Source organism: Siniperca chuatsi, linkage group LG22 (assembly GCF_020085105.1).
Source record: "Siniperca chuatsi isolate FFG_IHB_CAS linkage group LG22, ASM2008510v1, whole genome shotgun sequence".
NCBI classification, from domain to species: domain Eukaryota; kingdom Metazoa; phylum Chordata; class Actinopteri; order Centrarchiformes; family Sinipercidae; genus Siniperca; species Siniperca chuatsi.
In genome coordinates, this window is record NC_058063.1 from 19048555 (window position 1) to 19070244 (window position 21690).

General features: G+C 40.1%; 1 protein-coding gene across 4 annotated transcripts; it reads left to right on the forward strand.

Annotated features, from left to right (window-relative positions):
* The first annotated feature begins 2558 nt into the window (after positions 1 to 2558).
* Positions 2559 to 21356, forward strand: gc2 (guanylyl cyclase 2). 4 transcript variants are annotated; one of them, XM_044183465.1, is made up of 25 exons: positions 2559 to 2759; positions 3901 to 4488; positions 4970 to 5098; positions 5227 to 5406; positions 5686 to 5803; positions 5987 to 6288; positions 6384 to 6515; positions 7198 to 7301; positions 7407 to 7525; positions 7916 to 8000; positions 8215 to 8311; positions 8548 to 8670; positions 9804 to 9884; positions 9972 to 10148; positions 10228 to 10384; positions 10499 to 10651; positions 11530 to 11678; positions 12231 to 12394; positions 13627 to 13819; positions 13939 to 14113; positions 14795 to 14893; positions 15298 to 15392; positions 15498 to 15583; positions 16667 to 16767; positions 18840 to 18968. In XM_044183465.1, exons 2-24 carry the CDS (start codon positions 3967 to 3969, stop codon positions 16764 to 16766), a joined length of 3540 nt encoding a protein of 1179 aa, XP_044039400.1. In that variant the 5' UTR covers positions 2559 to 2759; positions 3901 to 3966; the 3' UTR covers position 16767; positions 18840 to 18968. The 4 variants fall into 4 exon arrangements, with proteins under 4 accessions (XP_044039400.1, XP_044039398.1, XP_044039399.1 ...); XM_044183463.1 differs by lacking the exon at positions 16667 to 16767 and having other exon boundaries at positions 18840 to 21356; XM_044183464.1 differs by lacking the exon at positions 16667 to 16767 and having other exon boundaries at positions 3906 to 4488; positions 18840 to 21356.
* The last annotated feature ends 334 nt before the right edge of the window (positions 21357 to 21690 follow it).

The following is a 21690-nucleotide window of genomic DNA, read 5'->3' on the forward strand; positions in this document are numbered from 1 at the left end:
TATAGGATTATACCTAAGTCATCCAAAAAGTAAAAGTAGTTGTTTGATTTTTAAAGGGCTTCTAAAGCAAAGACTAGAGTAACCTAGTAGTAGCCTACATTACCCACAATGCAACTTGGCCACTGTCAGTTTGGTCGTAGGTTCAGGTGTGTTATGCTAGTAGCGGCTAATGTAGCCTTGAGCCTCTAGCCTGTAGCAGAGATGAGGAGCAGGCTACAGAGGCCTGGTAACCTCACTTCTTTCTAACTCCACACCTCCAAATCGTTTGCATTTCAAACTTGTAGTCTTCAGCCCCAACGAAGGCTGACTCAAGTGACTCTCTCTGGAGACACAAAAGGCTTTATACAACTTTTTTTTACACATGCAATAGTACTCCTGAACACCTGTAAACTGACTTTGATGTGTAAAATGAGTACAGTTCCCCTTTAACTCAGTGTTCACCAATAAGATTTCCTCTGGAGCTTTCAGCTACATCTCATAGCCTTCATCAGCAATTGATTTCATATTTAGGTCACGTAATGACAACTTAACCATCTCCATGACAACTGAGCAAATTAGTGGATGGAGTTTGATCAGAGTTTGCTCAAATATCGTATTTCATTAGTGCTCTCAAACATTTTGTCACATTTTTAAAAGAAATGTAAATAACTCGGACAGAAGTTTAAAAAACACAATATTAATGTTTTGAAGGGTGTTAAAGCAGCATGTATTTAAATGTGTACGTGCAGCGTCAATGGAGGGTTCATCTGGCAGGTAAGGACTTCACATCTGGACTGATTTGTCTTGGTTTTGACATAATGTTGGTAGAGTCAGGTTCAGAGAAAGAGAGAAAGAGATAGAGAGAGCATGATAGAGTATAAAATTGGATACAAGTTACAACTTTATTATCCAAACCTCACCTCTAGTAACATAAAACACACAGCAGCAATTTATTCTCATGTAGATGCTTAGAGAAAATACACATTTTGATGCCTTTATTTTTCCTGATCTTGTATTAACCTCCCTTTTGTTTTTGACATTTAGGGAAAAGGACTATTCAAAGTCGTTTGAGTCATAACAACCGAGTAAACCCCAAAGGAAAAAAAGCAAAAGGATAATCAATTTAAACCCATCAGCCCCATGAAAAGGCCAGGAAAATGATGCTTACCGTGCAGCTTGTTCTGCCACATTGTGCAATGCCTTGTAACTTTTTATCACCCCCTTACACTGAAGGAGGGGGACTCCTCTGGTTTCTTCCAGAACCCCACACACACACACACACACACACACACAAGACAGTTTTCTGTACAGGAAACTAACTGTATCATGCTGCCCTCTAGCTTTCACAGAAGCACTGTACTGTGTGTTATACTGTAGAAGGAAATATGTACAGTATGGAGGAAAAGGTAATGAGGGTCAGAGAGGGGTCAACCTTGCTGTTTTTGACTCCCAAAACAGCAAGGTGTGTTTATTTTCACATAATGCAGAAAGGATTCATTTAAAGATGCCAAATGGCTGTTTTTAAATCCTGTACACACTGGGCATTAAATACTTTTTATCACCCACAAACAGAACATAAAAAGTGATTAAAATATGAGAATGCAAATAGAATTTTTCTCCCATACAGACCTACGTTTTGTTCCACTTCCACTTTAAATTCTAAATTCAATTCAATTCAATTTTAATCCAAAAGTGAAAAAATCCCACACACTGTCTCACTTTCTGCTGGTGTATTTATCTGCACGACCTTCATCAGGAACATGAACAAGCATCACAAAAGTTCCTTATATATTTACACAGATGCTGGGTAAAACTACAAAAATTAGGTCAACTTGGCAATGAACCACGTGGAGAAAAAAACACGCGTTGCTATTCACAGTGATTCACACGTTTCACCAAATTTACAATATGCAAGCTCTTGTGTCATTTTCTCTCGCGTTAATTCTTTACACAAATACACCATACTTGCAAACCATGCATGAGTATGTAAGAGCCCTCTAGGACTCGCAAATGTATCTGCAGTTTGCAACTTCTTGCAAATAATAGGACCCAAATAATTACTATTATTTTGTTATTTACAGATTATTGAAAGTACTTAAAATATAATTAAATAATATGATGTGCCTAATGATATGATGATTTATTCCTCTGCAGCAACCTGAATCATGAGTGAAGCTACAGTAAAAGTTTAAAGTTTTAAAATTAAAAAGAGAGTCTGTATATCAGTTGCTTATAGTAAAAATCAATACCATGTGTGCGTATAAAACACAGTGGATTCAGATCAGTGCTGCGGCTGCATTCCTCTCCGTCGTCTGGTCTGCACATGAAGTTGTAAAAACATAAAGTAAATCAAACATTTCCATGTCTTACTGGACAAAACTGGAAGGTAAAACCTGCGTTGATGAGTTCATAAAGTTTTGTTACATCAACCTAAAAATAATAATCATCATCATCACTTTCACCTCACCTCACCAGTCAGTGCGGCTTACAGCTACATAGGTCCTGATTGGATTTGATATAATCTGACAGGACAGGTCGCACACTTGTTCTAGGTCGTCTCACACACACACACACACGTACGAGCTGTAAACCTTCTTGAGATACACGAGCAGCTGAGTTACATGTACGTATCCTCATAATTCAGTGACACTCATTTGGTTCCTGATGGTTCTGACAACTTTTCTGCCCTTTGGATGTAAACAAAAGAGGAAGTGATGAAACTTTCCATTGCTGTGGCGCTTTGGTGCAGAAGGAAGGCCTGTCCGTCTCATCAATGCATGGTAGGAATCCTTTAACTAACATAATCATCATCAACAGGCATAAAAAGAATAGCTAGATGCATGATGAGTATAAAATAACAGGCATGAGCAAGTGAACATAGAACAAGTACATCAGTGCATCCAAATAAGAACAATCTGAAATGGAAAATGGGCACAGTCAGTCTGTGCGTGAGCAGGTCTGCTTAAGCGGGTTTGAAGAAGTAATTTGAAAGATGATACTGACTTCAGAAAAGCCGAACTGCGTTATTTACTCCAGCTAATAGCATCTGTTATAGGATGACCATGTTGTGGACATTAAAACATGTATTGCTTCAGACAGATATTGACACATGCACTCTGCATCAGAAAGTCATCCTCATTCAAGGCCTTTAAGGGTCTTAAAAACTTGCTCACCCCTCAAGTAGATCAAGCGTTTTCAACATACATTGCATTTTTGGGCCCGACACACTTTGATTTGAACTTTTTCAGTGACATGAGGATTTTGATACAGCACAGGTATGAGAGGGTCACACCAGATAATCCTGTTGTAGCTGTTGGAGCCAGGTACAATCTTCAAGTCTGAAGTTGTTTTTTCTTCTTTCCTCTCCCATGAATAATCTCACGACTCCCCAGTTTTATCTTGTGACCCTTTGGAGGGGCCCGAACCCTGGGTTGAGAAACAAAACTAGGTCCACCTCAAACAGCTACAACAGTAAAATGCTGCGTACACATTGATGCATCAGTGTTAATAATGTAATTTATTATATCAGTCACAGGGGCCGATTTTCTGCAAAACGAGTACTTTTGATACTATTTGATAGTAAATTCAGCTTATAATACTTATTCAGTGTAACTTAAGTAGAATTTTAAATGCAGGAGTATTTTTACAAATTGGTATTGGTACTTCTACTTAACTAAAGGATTTGAGGACTTCTTCTACCGTGGACTAAAACTAACTGAAAAATCATGTAAACACACTGTAAAACTTCTCAGATGGTCGCTGAAGGTCTTTCTGGAGGTCACGTGACAGGCAGGTTTGGTATAGTTGATACAACAAAAGTTGTGATGCAGTACTTCTTCACAATAGAAGAATCACAGTGGAAGAATGTCTCTACAAAATATATTCACTTTTACTTTTCTCCAAATCCTTTCGTTGTTCCAGGGCAGCAGCACCTTCAGACCGTCTTCCTCCAGGTTCTCGTGAGCTCTGGAGGTGGTGAGCCTTGAGATGCAATCACAGCGCCGTGCCTTCATCATCTTACCTCAAACATGGAAGCAGACACCAGACAAAGCTCCTGACGTCAACCCATCCTCCTTTCCTCCTCATCTTCACTTCTCTCCTGTCAACCATTTCGCTCTATCCCAATTTTCATCTTCTTCTGTTTGCTCTTCTCTTTGTGTTCCCTCTTCTTCTTCCCCTGCTCTGTCCCCTCATCCTCAGTCTTCCTCACCTCCATGCCACTCCTCTCCTCCTCTTCCTCTCCCTCTTTCACCCGTTTATCTCTCTCCTCCACTCCCTCCATCCCTCCATGTCCTCCTGAGGTTCCTCCTGGTTCTCCTGGCCTCCCTGTGTCTACTGCCCTGCCCCACACAGGCAGCCTGGTTTCGGGTCGGGGTGGTGGGACCATGGGGGTGCGACCCTCTCTTTGCCAAGGCCCTTCCCAGTGTGGCAGCACACCTTGCCGTCAACCGCATCAACAGGGACCCCTCGCTGTCCTACGCTGCAACGTTCGACTATGCTGTGCTGCACGTACGACGCTGATCTCAGCTTCATCTCTCTCTCTTTTGTCGAGCGTTTAGCCCGCAATGGTCTAGGGTGGTTCTTTCAAGGCTGCTAAGAAGCAGAAATATTGCACACAAAAAACACACGCTATATTATTACAGTCTATGCTGCCACATCAGTATTGTTGAAATATAGCTCCCTGCCATCAGTGGCAGCACTGAGCGCAATGCTGCTGAGTAGCACTCCAGTTGAAGAAACTTGATGTGCCATCTTGGATTTGGCTAACATGGCTAAGGGTTAGACCAGGATGGATAAAAACAGCACAAATAACTGGGAATTGGTGAAGCATTTATGCACATTACTGACTGAACATTTTACTTTTTTTCTGTACGTGCTGCAAAATGATTTCACAAACAAAATTGTCTAAGGACACATACAGAAAGTTACAGGCTGGCTGGCTGGTTCATTGATTAATTTATGGATTGATTGAATAATTGTCACTTTTCAGGAGCCATGTGAGACATCAAGGGCGCTGGAGACGTTCATTGGCTTCCACACTAAGGCCTCAGGGTACATTGGACCAGCCAACCCCGGCTATTGTGACGCTGCTTCAATGCTGAGCAAAGGCTGGAACAAAGTAGGTGTTTCTGAGGGAATGGGATTTTAGGCTTGTGAGAACACATTAGAAATGCCATGAATTAATTGCTTTTCCTGTCGTTTCCTACTGTGACATGTCCATTTTGTCCTCAATCTCTCTTCCTGCAGGCATTGTTTCCTTGGGGTTGTGTTGGCTATGAGCTGGATGATGTTCGGAGCCACCCAGCCTTTGCCCGCTCCATGCCGAGGCCCACCTGGGTGCTGCTCAGCGTCATAAACTACTTCAGGTGGGCCCACATTGGCATCATCTCTTCCTCAGAGGACATTTGGGTGGAGACAGCCACCAAGGTTTGAAAATTTTTCATTATTTCTCACATTTCTGCAAAAAAACAGCTGTAAATCCAATAAAACTGTTGGATGACAGAGGAGCCCACACTCTGCTGGGAGATAAAATACCTAATTATGAAGCCAATACCAAAAATGTGTTTTTTACTAAGAAATGGAGGGGAAAAGTGCTCTAAATGTAACTATTATTTTACATTTGCTCCCTGATTTCCTTGTTTGAGTTAATGGTTGTCATCAACTCTGTGTGTGTGTGGGTGTGTGTGTTGTCTCTGTCCTGTCCAGGTAGCTGATTCCTTGAGGAGCCATGGTTTGCCGGTCAGACTGGTCAGTTTTATGGAGAACACACCTCACAACATAAGGCGAACTCTGTCAAAGTTCCGCAAGATGAGAGAAATACGAGGTGAAATACGAGTTTATTCTTGGTGTTCAGAACCTCAAAAAGTACCTTGCTACAGACCCTATTTTTCCTTCTTTAATGCTTATTTAACTTTCTTATTGTTTAAAAAAAAAAACTACATAGTCATGTCAGTTCTTCAGTGTTAGACACTTGGATCCTGCAGCTCAGTATCATGTCTTGTCCTAGTTGTGATCCTCTGCATGCACTCGGCGCTGATCGGCGGCGGAGCCCAGAAGCTGCTCTTGGAGACGGCCTATGACATGCAGATGATCGATGGCTCCCTGGTCTTTGTGCCCTACGACACCCTGCTCTACAGCCTGCCCTACCGCAACGTGACCTACCCGGCTCTGAAGAGCAACAGCAAACTGCTGCGGGCCTACGACGCCGTGCTGACCGTCACCATCGACTCACCCCAGGTGTCGTTCTATGAGGCCTACAGAGAGGCTATGGAGAGCGGAGAGGTGGCGAGGACCCTGACGCCACAGCAGGTGATGCATGGAAGTTTGGAGAGGAGGGCTTGTGCGCAGTTGAGATGCCCTTGAGGAAGGCAGTTCAAGCTGAAATCTGTCTGTGTGTCCTGCAGGTGTCTCCTCTCTTCGGCACCATCTACAGCTCCGTCCTCTTCATGGCTCATGCAGTGCATCGTGTTAGGCAATCTGGAGAGTGGATGTCTGGGGGAAACCTGGCAAGACACACCCGTAACCTGGCCTTTCAGGTACTAAGATGATCGTAAATAAGACATAGTATTTAAAAGAGTCAGGGAGACTAGAACATACAGTAAATGTACCTATAAGCTTGGTAAATATTAATACCAATATATATATAATACAATTTATGACAAAAACATATGAATTACTGCATGGGTTGGGCTCCAAAATTAAAGTGGCACAGAAGAACGTTTCTTAAAAATATACCGGTAATACAAGAAATATAAAATAGCCTACATGCTGCTTAACACAGGTGGCAGCCTTACACAAATATTTTACTGTAGGTGTGTATATTTAGTATAAGATTTGAGAATATTAAAATAAGTGAATTGTCCATAAAAGTGCAGAAATGAGTCATACTAATTTATTTCCATACAATTTTGCCACTGGACCCAAAAAAATAAATCAAGGTAAAGGTGCTCTCAGTCAGGAGTACAGAAACCATTTATAAACAGTTCATATTTCCATTAAATTACAAAAAAATCAAAAAAAATTTAAGCCTTTCAGTGCAGCATTGATATAGAACTGTTTCTAAACTCATATTTGTTTGATTTCCTAAAACTTTCTAGACCAAAATAGACTTTAAAGTTGAAGAATTTCCATTACCATATGATTGTACTCACATTTTTAGTATCAGAACCCCACACTTCAAGTTCCCTGGTTCCCAAGTTCATCTTATTTACGTTGCAGGGCTTCAGCCACCCCATAAAAACCAACGGCTCTGGAGCAGCTCTGCTGGACTACCTCATTCTGGACACAGACGGACTCTCCTGGGAGCTGAAGCCAACATACAGGTATATGAGGACTGTTGCATTGTATTCTAAGGGTGTGCCAGAATGGAATACCATCTCAGGTGTTGTTGTTGCATTAATAACTCAATCTAACTTGATCAATGACAGGATCGACATGGAGGCCGGTATGGTGCGTTTCCTGGGTCGAGACATCCACTTCCCTCGCGGCTACGGACCCAGGAAGGACTCCTCCTGCTGGTTTACTCCTGGAGTCATCTGCTCAGGGGGTTAGAAACACACAAAGATATATACTGTACCTCCTTGCGTGCTGGATGTTTTGGTTTACTGTTGACACTTTTAACAGCAATCAAGGACCCACAAGCATATTCCTGCATGTGCACTCCGAAAAAACTGTTTAGCTTGGATTGTTTATATCAGTGCTAAGTTAATGCATTTTGTCCAAATATGTTCTCTAACTGTACAGTGCACAGTTCCATGCCAACATGCTTCCACAAACTTTCAAAACTTTCTTTTTACTCTAAAATAGGGTCAGAAATTCAAACTCCTCCTGATTAATTAATTTAAGATTTTTTGTCCTTTTAATTTGTTTTTCTTTGATTCTTAAAAAAACTACCTTTTTAATGATTTCCATCAAAACTCTTCTTTTTCTGTTGCAGGCGTGGATCTGTTCTCGACCATCAGCATGTTCCTCGGAGCGATCGGCGCCTCTGTTTTTGCAGTCCCACTGATTTACTGCATCAGGTACAAAGTCAGCAGGAAGTCTTAATTCATGTTGGTCTGGTCTGGAAGGTCTAGAATACCATTATAATTGAAATTAAAATTAATTATTTCGAGGTAGAAAAAGTTATTAAGAACACGTAATTGTTTGTAGTTTAGTCACAAATAAAGCTGTTTTTGACGTACAGTTAGTTAGTTACTCACTCCTGCTGTCTCCCTCTTGTCTCTTGTTGCCTAGGCGACGCATCAATCAGTTTCGACTGGTTAAGGGTCCAAACAGGATCTTGCTGACTCTGGCTGACGTCACATTCATAAACCCGTCACTTAGCAACAAGGTCAGCCTGCGTCCGATTGACTCTGACATCTTGTTGGAGCTTACTCGTATTCAATATAGAAGTAAAACTATGCAAGAGGAAGTTGTTGTATTTATTTCAATTAAATAAATCCATATTCCTTAGTGGGTTAAGTCTTGAACATCAAAATTATAGGTAGTTTTTGTGTTACTGAGGTCGCCCTTAAAACTAGTTCAAACTAAACCTTTGTGCCACATCCTGAACTCGACTCTGTGTAGAAGCTGAGTCACAGTGACAGCAGGACCAGTGGCATGAGGAGCATGTCAGACCTCAGCATCACATCGCCAGTCTCCACCCAGTCCCCGGCCACCTACGAGAACTCCAATGTCGTCATTTACGAGGTGAGACAGTGAGTTTAATATGTACAGTACAATGACAACACTCTTCTCAGTCCTTTCTACATTGTAAAGATTAAAGAAAAAAGGTTCAGTAGCCAAAATGAAATGTCTTTATGCCATTCTGGCTGCCTTAACCCTTCCATCCCACTAGTTCCATTTATCAGCCTCTAAAAGTCTCTCATTAGGTTCAAATATGGATGCTTTGGACATTTCCTTTTTCAGAATAACCAGGACTATTTGAAAATGAAGATTTATCTGATATGAATAGTTGCAGTCAATATTTATATGTATGGATTATATACACATGTAGAATTTAAGTTCGCCTAGAACAAAAACATTACAAATTGCATTTTATCAGAATTATGAAGTTGTCAGATATGAGAGCTCATTACAGAACAGTAACACAACTAACGAGTGTAGTTTGTGAGTTTTATGGTGAAACTGACAGCAACTATGAGCTCACAACAGCCTCATAACTAATAAACACCACAGGCGAGAACTGATCAAGTAAAACGACAAAGATTTAGTCGAAGTAGTAGTTCAGTTTAGTAACTTTTACTCAGGTTTTAACTCAAATCACTTCAGTGAACTCTTTACAGCCTCTGACACCATTAACTAGAATGGGACACAATCATGTGATGCTCACATGTTGTTTGGATTGCCATAATAATACACAAGGAAGGGTTACAAACAAGCATGATTTTGTCTCCAGAGCTATTGATATGTTGATTGACAGTGAGGCAGACCAATCGGTGCGTTTGTAAGTCTCACTTAAACAGTGGGCGGAACGCCAGCGGTCTGCTGGGACTGACAGGGTCAGGAACAAACTTGGCAGATGTGTTTGAGCTTCACTGAGGCTTCGTGCAGGTGCTCGGTGCAAAATGTGTCACTTGGTTGGTTTTACATTTTAGCCTGCCTCTCATAAATCTCATAAAATTAGTAACTACTGTAAGAAAAACAGTTTCACCACCATAAACCTTTGACGGTTTGGGGATATTTTGTCAACCTTAATCCTTCAGTTTAAGAGCAGAAATGAAAACCACTAAAATTAAAAGGATAAACCTATTAGATCAGTTTAGTAGCTTGAAAATGTAGGAAAGCAGCTGTCCTTAACAAACGGCATCTCTCTCCTCCAGGGTGACTGGGCATGGCTGAAGAGACTTCCTGATGGGATGTTTAGCAGCATCAACCCCAAAACCAGCCATGTGTTTGAACTGGTACGTGACATTGTTGTGAGACAAAGAAACCAGCATCATAAAGTACTGTTAGAAAATAAAACTTTTTTTTTTTTTTTTTGGCTACAGATGAAGGACATGCGTCATGAGAATGTCAACCCTTTCCTGGGCTTCTTTCATGACTGTGGCGTGTTCGCCATCGTGACCGAGTTCTGCTCTAGAGGAAGTTTGGAGGACCTGGTGCTAAACGACGACGTCAAACTGGACTGGATGTTCAAGTCGTCTCTGCTACTTGATTTGATTAAGGTCAACATGGAGGGAAGGCAGGACAGGAGCAGATAAGAGATTGAAAACTGAAATCTGACTTGTTTGTTTTCTGTCTCAGGGTATGAAGTACCTTCACCACCACGGAGTGTCCCACAGTCGTCTGAAGTCCCGTAACTGTGTGGTGGACGGGCGTTTTGTCCTGAAGGTCACAGACTACGGCTACAACGAGGTTCTGGAGGCCCAGAGGTTCCCCTACATTGAACCACCTGCAGATGGTGGGAGAACAGATCAGATTATGAACTGGGGTCACATTTCTGTTTGTCCTGGTGCAGACCATTTGTATGAGTTGCCGCTACAGTAGCAAACTAATGTGGTTCTCTGTGTGCCAGAGTTGCTGTGGACGGCTCCGGAGATCCTGAGGATCTCTGGGCAGCCGGGGCTTCACGGGACACTACCTGGTGACGTGTACAGCTTTGCCATCGTCATGCAGGAGGTGGTGATCAGAGGGCCTCCGTTCTGTATGCTGGACCTGTCCGCCACAGGCAAGACAGCTACTTCACAAACTCCCACAAACCTGAAAATGCAGAATGACATGTACTCTATTTTTCTGATCAGTACAGAAGTTTACAATTGCTGCAAGCAAATCAAAGCTGATTTTCATACACATATAGACAAGCAGAAAATTGTCTCATCCTTCCAATTTCAGACAACATAAATCCAATTTGTTTGCTTGAATTAAGTCCTTTGGTATAAATCAGAACAAACTGAGCTATTAGATGTCATGCTAAGGGTAGCATTAGCATGTTAAGTTGCTCCACTACTATAGTCTAGACAGAAATATTTCAGCAAATATTGGATGGATTGTTATGAAATGTTGTAGTGATATTTGCAGTCCCCAGAGGATGACTCTTACTGACTTTGGTGATCCCCTGATGTTTCCCAACTCTTGGATGGATTGCCATGAAATTCACTACACACATTCATGTCCCCCTCAGGGTGATTTGTAACAACTTTGATGCTCACCCCGACTTTTCATCGAGCGCCATCATGAAGTCTGACAGAGCCGCTAGCATGGCTGTAGACTCTTAGTCTGGGTTGCACCAAAAAAGATTTTTAAACCCAATTAAATCATTGTCTAACTTTAAATTATGTTGCACTAAACTTTAAAACTAACTTAAAATTAAGACCTTTTTAACCTTTTGTAGCGATAGAAGAAAGGTTAGGGGATCGCCAAAGTCATTAGGACTTCTCTGGGCACCATGCATGTCTGCATCAAATAGGCCTTTCACTGTATCTAATAGCTGTCGAGATCTGGAGTGTTTCACTGACTGACCAACATTGTCGTCACTATGCCACACTGCTAGCATGGCTAAAAAACAATGACCACACACACAACAGCCGATGTTGCTCTGTGTTTCAGACATAATCGAGAAGCTCCGTAAGCCTCCTCCTCTGTGTCGCCCGGTGGTCAATCCAGACTACGCTCCGTTAGAGTGCATCCAGCTGATGAAACAGTGCTGGAACGAACAACCAGACAAGAGACCATGCTTTGACGAGATCTTCGACCAGGTGGATATAAAGTTTTTAGGTCATAACTACATTTTGCCTTTATTTGAACAAAATATCTACCTTTAAATGCTGCACAATGTCTTATTAGCTGGTGTTAAACTGATATATTGGATATATAAGTGGCCATTTTTTTTAAACAACCAGTTTTGAAGTTTTGGTTACTTTAATTAATTAGGGAATTCTTCATTTAAAGCCCTACTTCACAGATGACCTTCTGTTGAGTGGGAGTGAGGTGTGTCACTTTCCTTTAATAAACTGCTCACATAAAAAAAAATGGAGAGTTTTTGCATCCTTGGAGGTGTAAATATTGTTTTTACATGATTTTACAATTCTGAGCAAAAAAACAGGATGGTTGTAGCTTAATGGATTGAAAATGGTATATTTTGCTTTGGTAAAATCAATTTGGGAGTCAATATTGTTTGAGAATTAATTCATTCTGATGTGTTTAGGGTGAGGAGATACTGCTCTGTTTCTTATACTGTTCTTAATCTGTTAAACTTCTTGTTTTGTCTTGTCCGCTGTATTTTATTCCTGCACTTCCTCTCCTCTTAGTTTAAGAACATCAACAAGGGGAAGAAGACCAACATCATAGACTCCATGCTGAGGATGCTGGAGCAGTACTCGTCTAACCTGGAGGAGCTGATCCGAGAGCGAACGGAGGAGCTGGAGATCGAGAAACAGAAGACGGAGAAGCTGCTGACACAGATGTTGCCTCCGTGAGTGAACGTAGACACACTCGTACAAAACACATCTACACGCGCAGATTAAAACATGCTAAGATGGTTGTATATACACAAAAATTAACTCCATGCAGACACAGACACATGTGGGTGCCAAATTATGATATTGGTTTGTGCATTGCAGGTTCAACCATAAACACACTTGTACATTGCAGGAAATGTGCATGTTAATGCCTCTGTATCAAAGAAGAAAAGTATACTTTTCACTGTTTTCACTGCAGATTTTTTTTTTGTGTGTATATATATACAAACACTGAACATAAATAAAAAATACACTCATACACTGCAGAAAATGGGAGTGTCTATGGAGCCCCAACGTATTCAATATTAGATTAATAAATAAATAAATAGGAAATATTCACATGAATGAAACATGTATTTATATAAATGAAATAATAATTTGTGAAATAGTTTAAGAAATTATTAAAACTCATCTCATTATTATGAAATGTTATTTCAACATTCTTATTTTCATAATAATCGTAATAGTAGTTTTGTAGAACTTTATTTCATAATAGAAATATTTGCCCTTTTTAAAAATTCTGTTTTTATTTCAATAACATTTATTTCATAATGTCACATTTTTTTTATATATATATATTACACAATTTATTCATAGAATATTTTTTATGCTAGTGCAATAAGAATATCTATATATCTATATGTTCTCAAAATAAATTGCAATTTATATTTTTTTTCTATTGTAAATTATTTGTTTTCACACAAAAGAATTTCATAATTTTAAAGGGGACTCAAGGTATGTATGACCTGTACCGACCTTTCCTGTTAAGTCAAAATAACTCAAATGAGCTGTTGAGTTAGGTTTCATTTTTGCAGTTTATATGCATGTGTGTTTTTATGTCTAAAGTTTTATTTGTATGCATGCTTTACGTACAGTAAGACATAAAAAGGCTTAGAAATAAAATAAAAGATTAAAGACACTAAAATGGGGGGAAAATGAATAAACAAAAGAAACAAGAATTACACTGTTGTTACAGTGGATATAAATAAATAGCTCCAAATTTAATAAAATGAGTGGCAGACCTGAAGTTTTCTGGGAGTTTGTCCCAGATATGTTCTACATAGACACTAACGCTGCTTCACCTTTTTTGACCAAAGATACATAAAATTGTGAGTCATTTCCATCTATCGCTACCATCACCTGCAGACTTTACACGTCTCGAACTTGTGTTTTTTTCTTTCCTCAGGTCCGTGGCCGAGGCTTTGAAGGTGGGCGGGACAGTCGAACCAGAGCATTTTGACAACGTGTCGCTTTATTTCAGCGACATCGTCGGCTTCACCACCATCTCAGCCCACAGCGAACCCATCGAGGTGGTCGACCTGCTCAACGACCTCTACACAGTCTTTGACGCTATCATAGGAAACCATGATGTCTACAAGGTGCTGTGTTTTAATCTCTTAATATCTTTTATTCAGTTCTGCTGATACAAATATTGTGGCATCAGGCATTAAATCTCATTAGATCCCATTGTTGCTCGTTCTGTTATGTTCTACTCTAGGTGGAGACTATCGGTGATGCTTACATGGTGGCGTCAGGTGTTCCTGTCCCTAACGACAACCGCCACGCTGCAGAGATAGCTAACATGGCGCTTGACATCCTGAGTGCTGTGGGAACCTTCAAAATGAGACACATGCCAGACGTTCCTGTCAGGATACGTATAGGACTACACACAGGTGAGGGAGGAAGGGACGCAAAAATAAGACACAAATAGGATTACAAATTGGTCAGTTGTAACACCTGAACACAACGAGCTGTGTGAAAACTATCTGGCGAGCAAGTAGAAAAGTCGAAATCGATAGTAAACTAAAAGTAACGGATAAATGGTTTGAACGTCCAGCTTCTGACACTCAAGTGTTGACATGAATGCAAACCTGACCAAGCCTGAACATTGACAATTAAAAATAATGTCTGTATAAAACCACTTTTACATAACCAATAGTGTTAAATAACATCCAGTTTAAAAATCCACTAACATAAACATTTTTGGTTGGTGTCAGTGAAGAGTACTAGTAGTATAATTTAGCATTGTATTGTTGGTTTCAGTAGTGTTGTATGTAAGCAATAAAACACAAAAATAATGGGCGTCACAGAGATGAAGAATGTCACTGCATGGCCATGTTATAAAATGAATTACATGGGTCTCTTGCATGTTAGTTCCCAATCTCTCTTTTCCCTCGTTTCCTGTCACCTCTCTAAGGCCCCCCAAAGACATATTCATTAGTCCTAATCCTTTCCTACAACTAACCTAAAACCCAGACGCTAGCTATAACTTAGCCACCAAGAAGTAATAACACTGTGTGTGTGTGTGTGTGTGTGTGTGTGTGTGTGTGTGTGTATGTGTTTGACTGTTGTAGGTCCATGTGTAGCAGGTGTGGTAGGTCTCACCATGCCTCGCTACTGTCTGTTTGGAGACACAGTGAACACAGCCTCTCGTATGGAGTCCAGCGGGCTGCGTAAGTTACACACCTATAAATACATAGGACTGAAGGATCTATTGAGAAACTGTTTATGGATAAAATAACCAGACAGGAATGTTTGTTTTTGGCTGATCCAGTGAATTAAGTACTTGACAAAGAATCGATGCAAAAATCACATAAAGATTCTCGAGCTGAAACAATTAGATCAACAGAAAATCTATTGGAAATTATTCTGATAATTGATTAATTGTGTCAGTCAGTCCTATTGTTAATTCATTTTATATTGTCATATCACACAACTCTACTCTGAAACCATAGATAGACCATGTTTTCTTTTCCTTGGTTTCTCCACTACTGTACTTGTCATTCTTTCTTGCTCTAATTTTGTTTATTCCCAACCACTAGGAAATTATAATATCCATTTGTTTGGTTTGCTGCAGCCTACAGGATCCACGTCCACCAGAGTACAGTGAAGGTCCTGCGGGACCTAAATCTCGGCTACAAGCTCGAGTTGAGAGGCAAGACAGAAGTCAAGGTACAACCCTTTATCAGACAATCCAGATTTCTGCATGTGGACGAAGTACAGTCTGTCACTGCCTCTGTCTATATGTTTCTGCCATTTTCTCTGTCTCTTTATCAGGGGAAAGGAGTAGAGGAGACCTTCTGGCTTGTAGGGAGGGATGGATTTACCAAACCTCTGCCTGTTCCTCCAGAGGTCAAGTCCGGGTAGGATTAACTGTCCTTTCTCCTCCTCTTTCGTTCTTTCTGTTTTTTTTCCACCCAATACTTCCTGTCCTGCACTGGTCCCCTTTGTCTGCCCATCATCCCACCAAAATAATTCCCAGACTTGTTTTGATAACAATCAAATCTGCTTGTTCAAATTGGAAAATGAGCCACACTGGTCCTCACATGCAGCCATTGTAGACGTCCCAGTATTTACTGCATTCAAAATTGGTAGGGAACAGTGCTTTTTGGGGGGTCTGATGGTGTATTTTTCTTATTCTTGTAAAAAGCTGACCAGACTGGAGCATGTAAAATCAGGTTTTGGTGCCAGAAACAAAATCAAAGAGCGAGTTCTTTCTTGAGTTGTCATTTGCAAAGCCTCTCAAAAATAGTACTGAGAGATACAAAGTGAAAAATGGCAGAGACAAAATTTTTACACTTAAAGTAGAAGAAAATAGACCAGAATGTGATTTTGATTACGGCTGTCTACACATATCAAGCAGTCTAAGCTGGACCTGCTGCTGGTTCGGGTGCAGAGTCTGTGCAAAAATGTTTTATCTTATTTGTTAAATCCGTACACAAACAGAAATGTAAAAATTACTATTTGAGGTTTTACAGGGAGTTAAGTTTTGGAACTATTTCTTGGCAAACAACAGCTGGGTGTAGTGACTTCCTGGAGTCTTGTCGTCACAATGAGGTTGCCAGGCAACTGGTGCTAATGCCGGAGACGCTGCAAAAGACATGCTGGGTGGGTGAATAAACTGTACGGTGTATTGTTGAACTTTGGACAGAGCAAGGCTAGCTTCCAGTCTTTATGCTAAGCTAGGCTAATCGCCTCCCGGCTCTAGCTCCGTACTAAACACAGACATGAGATTGGTATTGATCTTCTCATTCATCTGACTCCCTGCCAGTGATCATGTGTTGACAGCCTAACCTTAAGGCCGTCTTCTGGATAGATGCATAACTGTGGACCTCTACAGTGGTTACAACACCAAGTAGTGAACAAGTAGCTGAGCTGATTGAGGACTCCAGCGTTTGTGTGTGTGTGTGTGTGCTGTGTTCACCCTGTTCGCTTCGTCCCAACAGGCAAATGGCCCACGGGCTGCAGATGGCCGAGATAGCCCAGTACAAGAAACGGAAAGCTGAGAAACAACAACAGGAACAACTTGCAAAGAAGAAAAACTGAGGTAATGTTATGCATTATAAAAAAATGTATAACATTACTGGCTTGGTTGGCAACGTGACTCGTCCTTTGGCAAACATAGTTAGCATGAACTGTCTCAAGGTGCCACTGCAGTTTGTTTGCATTTACTTACATCTTGAACATGACCTGTTTAAGGATAAATCTTGGCCACAATAAGAAGCAGCTGGTCAAACATGGAGTTCTGGTGCAATGGCTTCCTCTTTGTACATTAGCTTTTATTTTTAAAATTAGCTTTTATTATTATTAGAGAAATAGACACCCAGAAGTTCTCTATTTTATTCTGGAAACTGTAGATCAAATTTTAAAAAAAAAATCTTTGAATTTTAGCAAAATCTAACATGATAGTGGTAATTTTTCACATGTTCACATTTTTGCTGTTTTACTAGAACTTGTTTCTGACCAGAAGTTTCTTGCTGCAGGTTATGCATTTAAGATATCTTATGAGATTTTGAGTGTGTCATGTTTCTAGTCAAGATACAAGTGAATGCAAATAAAAAACAGTAACATCTACATGCAGTTCAGGAGAGGGATGTGGGGAAGTTTTTTTTAAATACAAAACTTCTCTTTTCGTCAGAGGGGGGAGAATTACCATTTTGATTAGCTGGTCACTTACAAAACTCAGTTCTTCTACTTTATAAGTTTTGAAAAAAAATATATGTTCCATGTCAACTGTCAACCTTAAATATCTATTTACGAAATGCGTACCCTTGATTTATCCTCATTGGAAATGTTCTGTTTGCAGTCGAAGGTCAGGGTTGACTACAGACACGCCTTCAAAATGAGCTTTTCGTTCGATGGCAGCAATGTGCCGACACTGACTGACCTGGGCTGAAATGAAATCTTAAATCTCATGGTGCTTCTTTAAATCTGTAAAAAGTCAATTTGGATGATTAATAACAGATCATCTGTTATCAGTTGTACAGTTAGTTAGTTAGTTAGTTAGTTAGACTTAAATGTGAACAAGACTTTACGTCAACTTTTTTTCTCGTCAGGTAGCTAGCTAGTTCATTTTCATGTTTCCTTATGGTTACGTATCCAGACCTGCTTTCCAGTGTTTCCCCTTTTATTTTCATTCTAATGATGGTCAAGTATAATGTTAGTTTTGGTACCTGGTTTGACTTTGAATATATTTAGAGTAGTTAATTCAAACAATGGCACAATATTGGACAACTACTATACTTGGAGACCATGTACTGAATTACAATACTTTAAATATACAGGGTTTTTTATTAGTAATGGCACTTGGCCCACTATTGCTAAATTGACTGTGTACTGGCGCAACACTTTCTTTCTGTTTTTGAGGTCTCAGATGTTGTCTCTATAGAAGTTAGTAGTCAGGATGTTGAATTCCTGTATTTACGTCCAAGTCATATTGTCATATTCTATTTGAAGGAATAGTTTGACATTTTGGGAAACACACACATTTGCTTTCTTTCGTTCTTGCATTCTGCTTAGCTAGAGCCAGGAGGTGATTCGCTTAGCTTAGCATAAATGCTGGAAGCTTGAGGGAAACAGCTAGCCTGGCTCTGTCCAAAGTAAAAAATTTAAAAAATAATTAAAAAATAAGCACCTCTAAAGCTCACTGATTAACACATTATCTTGTTTGTTTAATCTGTACGCAAACAAAAATGTAAAATATGACAGTTTGTGGTTTTATGAGGAGTTACTTGCTGTAAATATTTCTTGACAAACAACTTTTTATTGAGTTCGGCGTGTTGGTAGGTGTATTTTTAAACTTTAGACAGAGCCAGGCTAGCTGTTTCCCCTTGCTTCCAGGTTTAATGCTAAGCTAAGCTAATCACCTCATGGCTCTAGCACTGTACTGAACTCCCAGATCTAAGAGTGGTATCGATTTTCTCATCTGACTCTCTGCAAGAAAGCGACAAAGCTTTTTCCCCAAAACGTTGAACTACTCCTTTAACGATTCCTTTCTTTTAATGTTTTAGGGGAGCATTTTTCCTTTCCCATCTTGCGTTTATTTTTTTCCCTTCTTCCCTCCTCCATCCTTCTTCCTCCTGACTCTGTCATTCCCCCCATCCTCTCTCCTCCTCTCAGCACCTGCATCAGCATCGCAACAAATGAATCAAAGGACCTGAAGCAGGTGTTTCACAAAGCGGTGAAGATGATCTCTCATGTCCGCGTCGTGACTCAGCTCTACGCTCCCGATGAAGACGACAACGTCATGATGTCACACCACTGACTGACCTGCAATTTACAACTTTGCCTGGACCTCCAGTTGGATTTTAAATGCAAGGCCTGGCTGTCAGTGCTAAGACTGACCTATCACATCACAGAAAACTATGACCTTTAAACTCTAGCAGAAGTGATCAAAGAGTGTAAGAGTGTTACGCCAGTATATTCCTTTGTTCATGGGAAATCATCCTGATATTTCTTTATGAAATTCCCTGCTAGCGATCATCCACTGACTAAAGTTTCCAGGAGGAGAAAGGGGCTAGTGAAAGTGTTCAGATTATCGCTGTGTGTGTGTGTGTGTGTGTGTGTGTGTGTGTGTGTGTGTGTGTGTCTGTGTATTAACGGCTTGAGTTGACGAGATGAAGCCCTGTGTGGAATTATGTATAGAGGCTGAGAAGTGGTGACTCAGCAAAGCAGGGATCTACAGACACTGCCTGTCAGCAGCAGAGGAACGCAGCTAATATCTCTCGTTCATTTCCTCCTTGTTCGCTTCCCTGTTTCTGTTGGATATTGTAATTACATTTGAGCTGCAAATAATGATTATTTTAATTATCTGTCTGTTATTTTCTTGATCATTTGGTCTATAAAATGTCAGGAAAAGGCCCAAAACTATTTCCCAGAGTCCAAGGTGGCATCTTAAAATTGCTTGTTTTGCCTGACCAACAGTCCAAAACCCAAAGATATTGAATTTACTATCATAGAAGACTAAAGGTGTGTTCAAACAGAAAGGGAAGCAAATCTTAACCTTGCATCATTCACGGAAATTTGACCTCTAGACCGCCCCAAACAGCCAGTGTACCACCTGTACAGACGTAGCTGTAAGCTAGCCAGCAGTGGACGCACTGACCGTGTGTGTGGGAGTTTCTTTGTGTGTTTGTGTTCAGCACAGCCTCTGGCTGAATTCACCAGAAACTCCAGTTTTCTTCTTTTTACTCTCGTCTCGATTTATGAAGAAGATTCAAGTTTTTGCTCAAGTTGATTAGAACATCTTTCCATTGACTTTGTATGCAATCGCGACGCCTCACACATTAAGACACCCAACAAAAAGTCTGAGATTTAAGAGGAATTTTTTACTTAATTCATATATTTTTGTTGTTTTTTTTAATCAAAATTATTGCAAATTGGGGGTCTGGGGGTTTAATGTGCCGACCATAGACCGCAGTGTCATAATTTCCTGTCATATCTCTACTGTCAGCATCTAGGCAGCCGTGACACTCCATAATCACGGGTTGTTTTATGGAGATTTTTTTCTGTAATAAATCAAAGGTAAACCAGTGACTCTGGTTTGCAAACCATTAAGATTTCCCTACACCAAAATTAAAATCTCAGTTCACAGTTTCTGGCAAAGTTTCTCCTCAGCTGCAGCACAGCTCCTCACTTTGGACTAACAAGCTCTCAGATGTGAAAGTGTGTAACTGAATAAATGTGTAGTGAGATACTGCTAAAAAAAAAATAAATAAAAAATCACGCAGCAAACCTTCCCTTTCCTGGATAATTAAGGACTAAAAATAGTTCAGATAGCGGGCAATTTGAACAGGGTTTCCTCCTCCTGTTCTCAAAACCAAATCTCAGCTACATCCCAACTGGATTTGGGGATTTTTTTTTTCATCCTTTTTTTTCATCATAAACACTTGATGTACACTGATATTTTATTGGGTAAATCTAGTTATGTTTAGACCACCTGTTGTAGTTCATATCATAGCCAGGCTAGAACAATTTAAAACGTAAGGTTTATTGTCTGAAACTGTAGGTTTTTGTGTTTGTACATGCTGTAATAATTCCTTCAGTAACTCCTCAAATAACTGTCTGTTTAAGGGAGGAGGGAGTACCGAGATCTTATGTCGGGGAGTCCAGTTTTCTCCTCACTGACTGCATACTCACTGCTGTTTAGGAGACAGATTTTTGTACTTGGAAATTTTTAATTTTTTCACTTGGGCAGAGATTTGAACAAACCTCACACCAGAATTGTATATAGGCAAATAGAACAAAAGCATCTTGTTTGTGTTGTTTCCACATTAAAATCTTGTGTCATCTTTACATAGTGTATGACATTTGAATCTATGCAGGATGGCTCATCATCTTGATATGCAATGTAACTGTTTTCCATCTTGTAGCTCTGTTTTAATGTTTTATTTTGTTTACGGGACCTGAGTTGATGTAAATATGACTTTATATCTGTTTATTAAACTTCAGAATCAAGCGGTTATTTCATCTCCAGAGATTAATGTTGTGCTTATAGTTGGAAATGATGAATGTAGGTAAGAGATGATCAGACTGTATTTTAGATTTTCCTATCAACAGCAGTATTGAGTCTACTTTATTTTTGGAACCAAACCTGCCTGACAAACATTACAATAAATCTTTTGGTGCTCAAAAAAAGTTGCCCTGTGAATCACTGACCCCACTGTTTTTCAGTGTAATTGAGACACTAATATTTAAACAAACCCACGGCGCCCCCTGGTGGTGCAACAGGAAATAAACTAAAGTTTGTTCAAGCTACAGATGGCATCCTGGAAGCTCTGGAGGATTATCCCTGCTGATCCTCAGTGTGTGTGTGTGTGTGGTCTGTTTAAAATCCATAAACTGGAAGGCAGCTTACCATGCTCTTATTACTAAATATATATATATGTTCAAACTGACTCCAACTCACACACACACAGGTATGAGTGCATTGTAGCAGGTGTTCCAAACCTTTTTGGCTTGTGTCCTGTTA

Excerpts from the sequence above, each read along its gene's own strand:
- gc2 (XM_044183463.1), top strand. The coding sequence starts at position 3,967 with ATGCAATCACAGCGCCGTGCCTTCATCATCTTACCTCAAACATGGAAG. Across the intron at positions 13,820-13,938 it reads GAAACCATGATGTCTACAAG|GTGGAGACTATCGGTGATGC; the intron begins GTGCTGTGTTTT and ends GTTCTACTCTAG. Across the intron at positions 14,114-14,794 it reads ACGTATAGGACTACACACAG|GTCCATGTGTAGCAGGTGTG; the intron begins GTGAGGGAGGAA and ends TGACTGTTGTAG.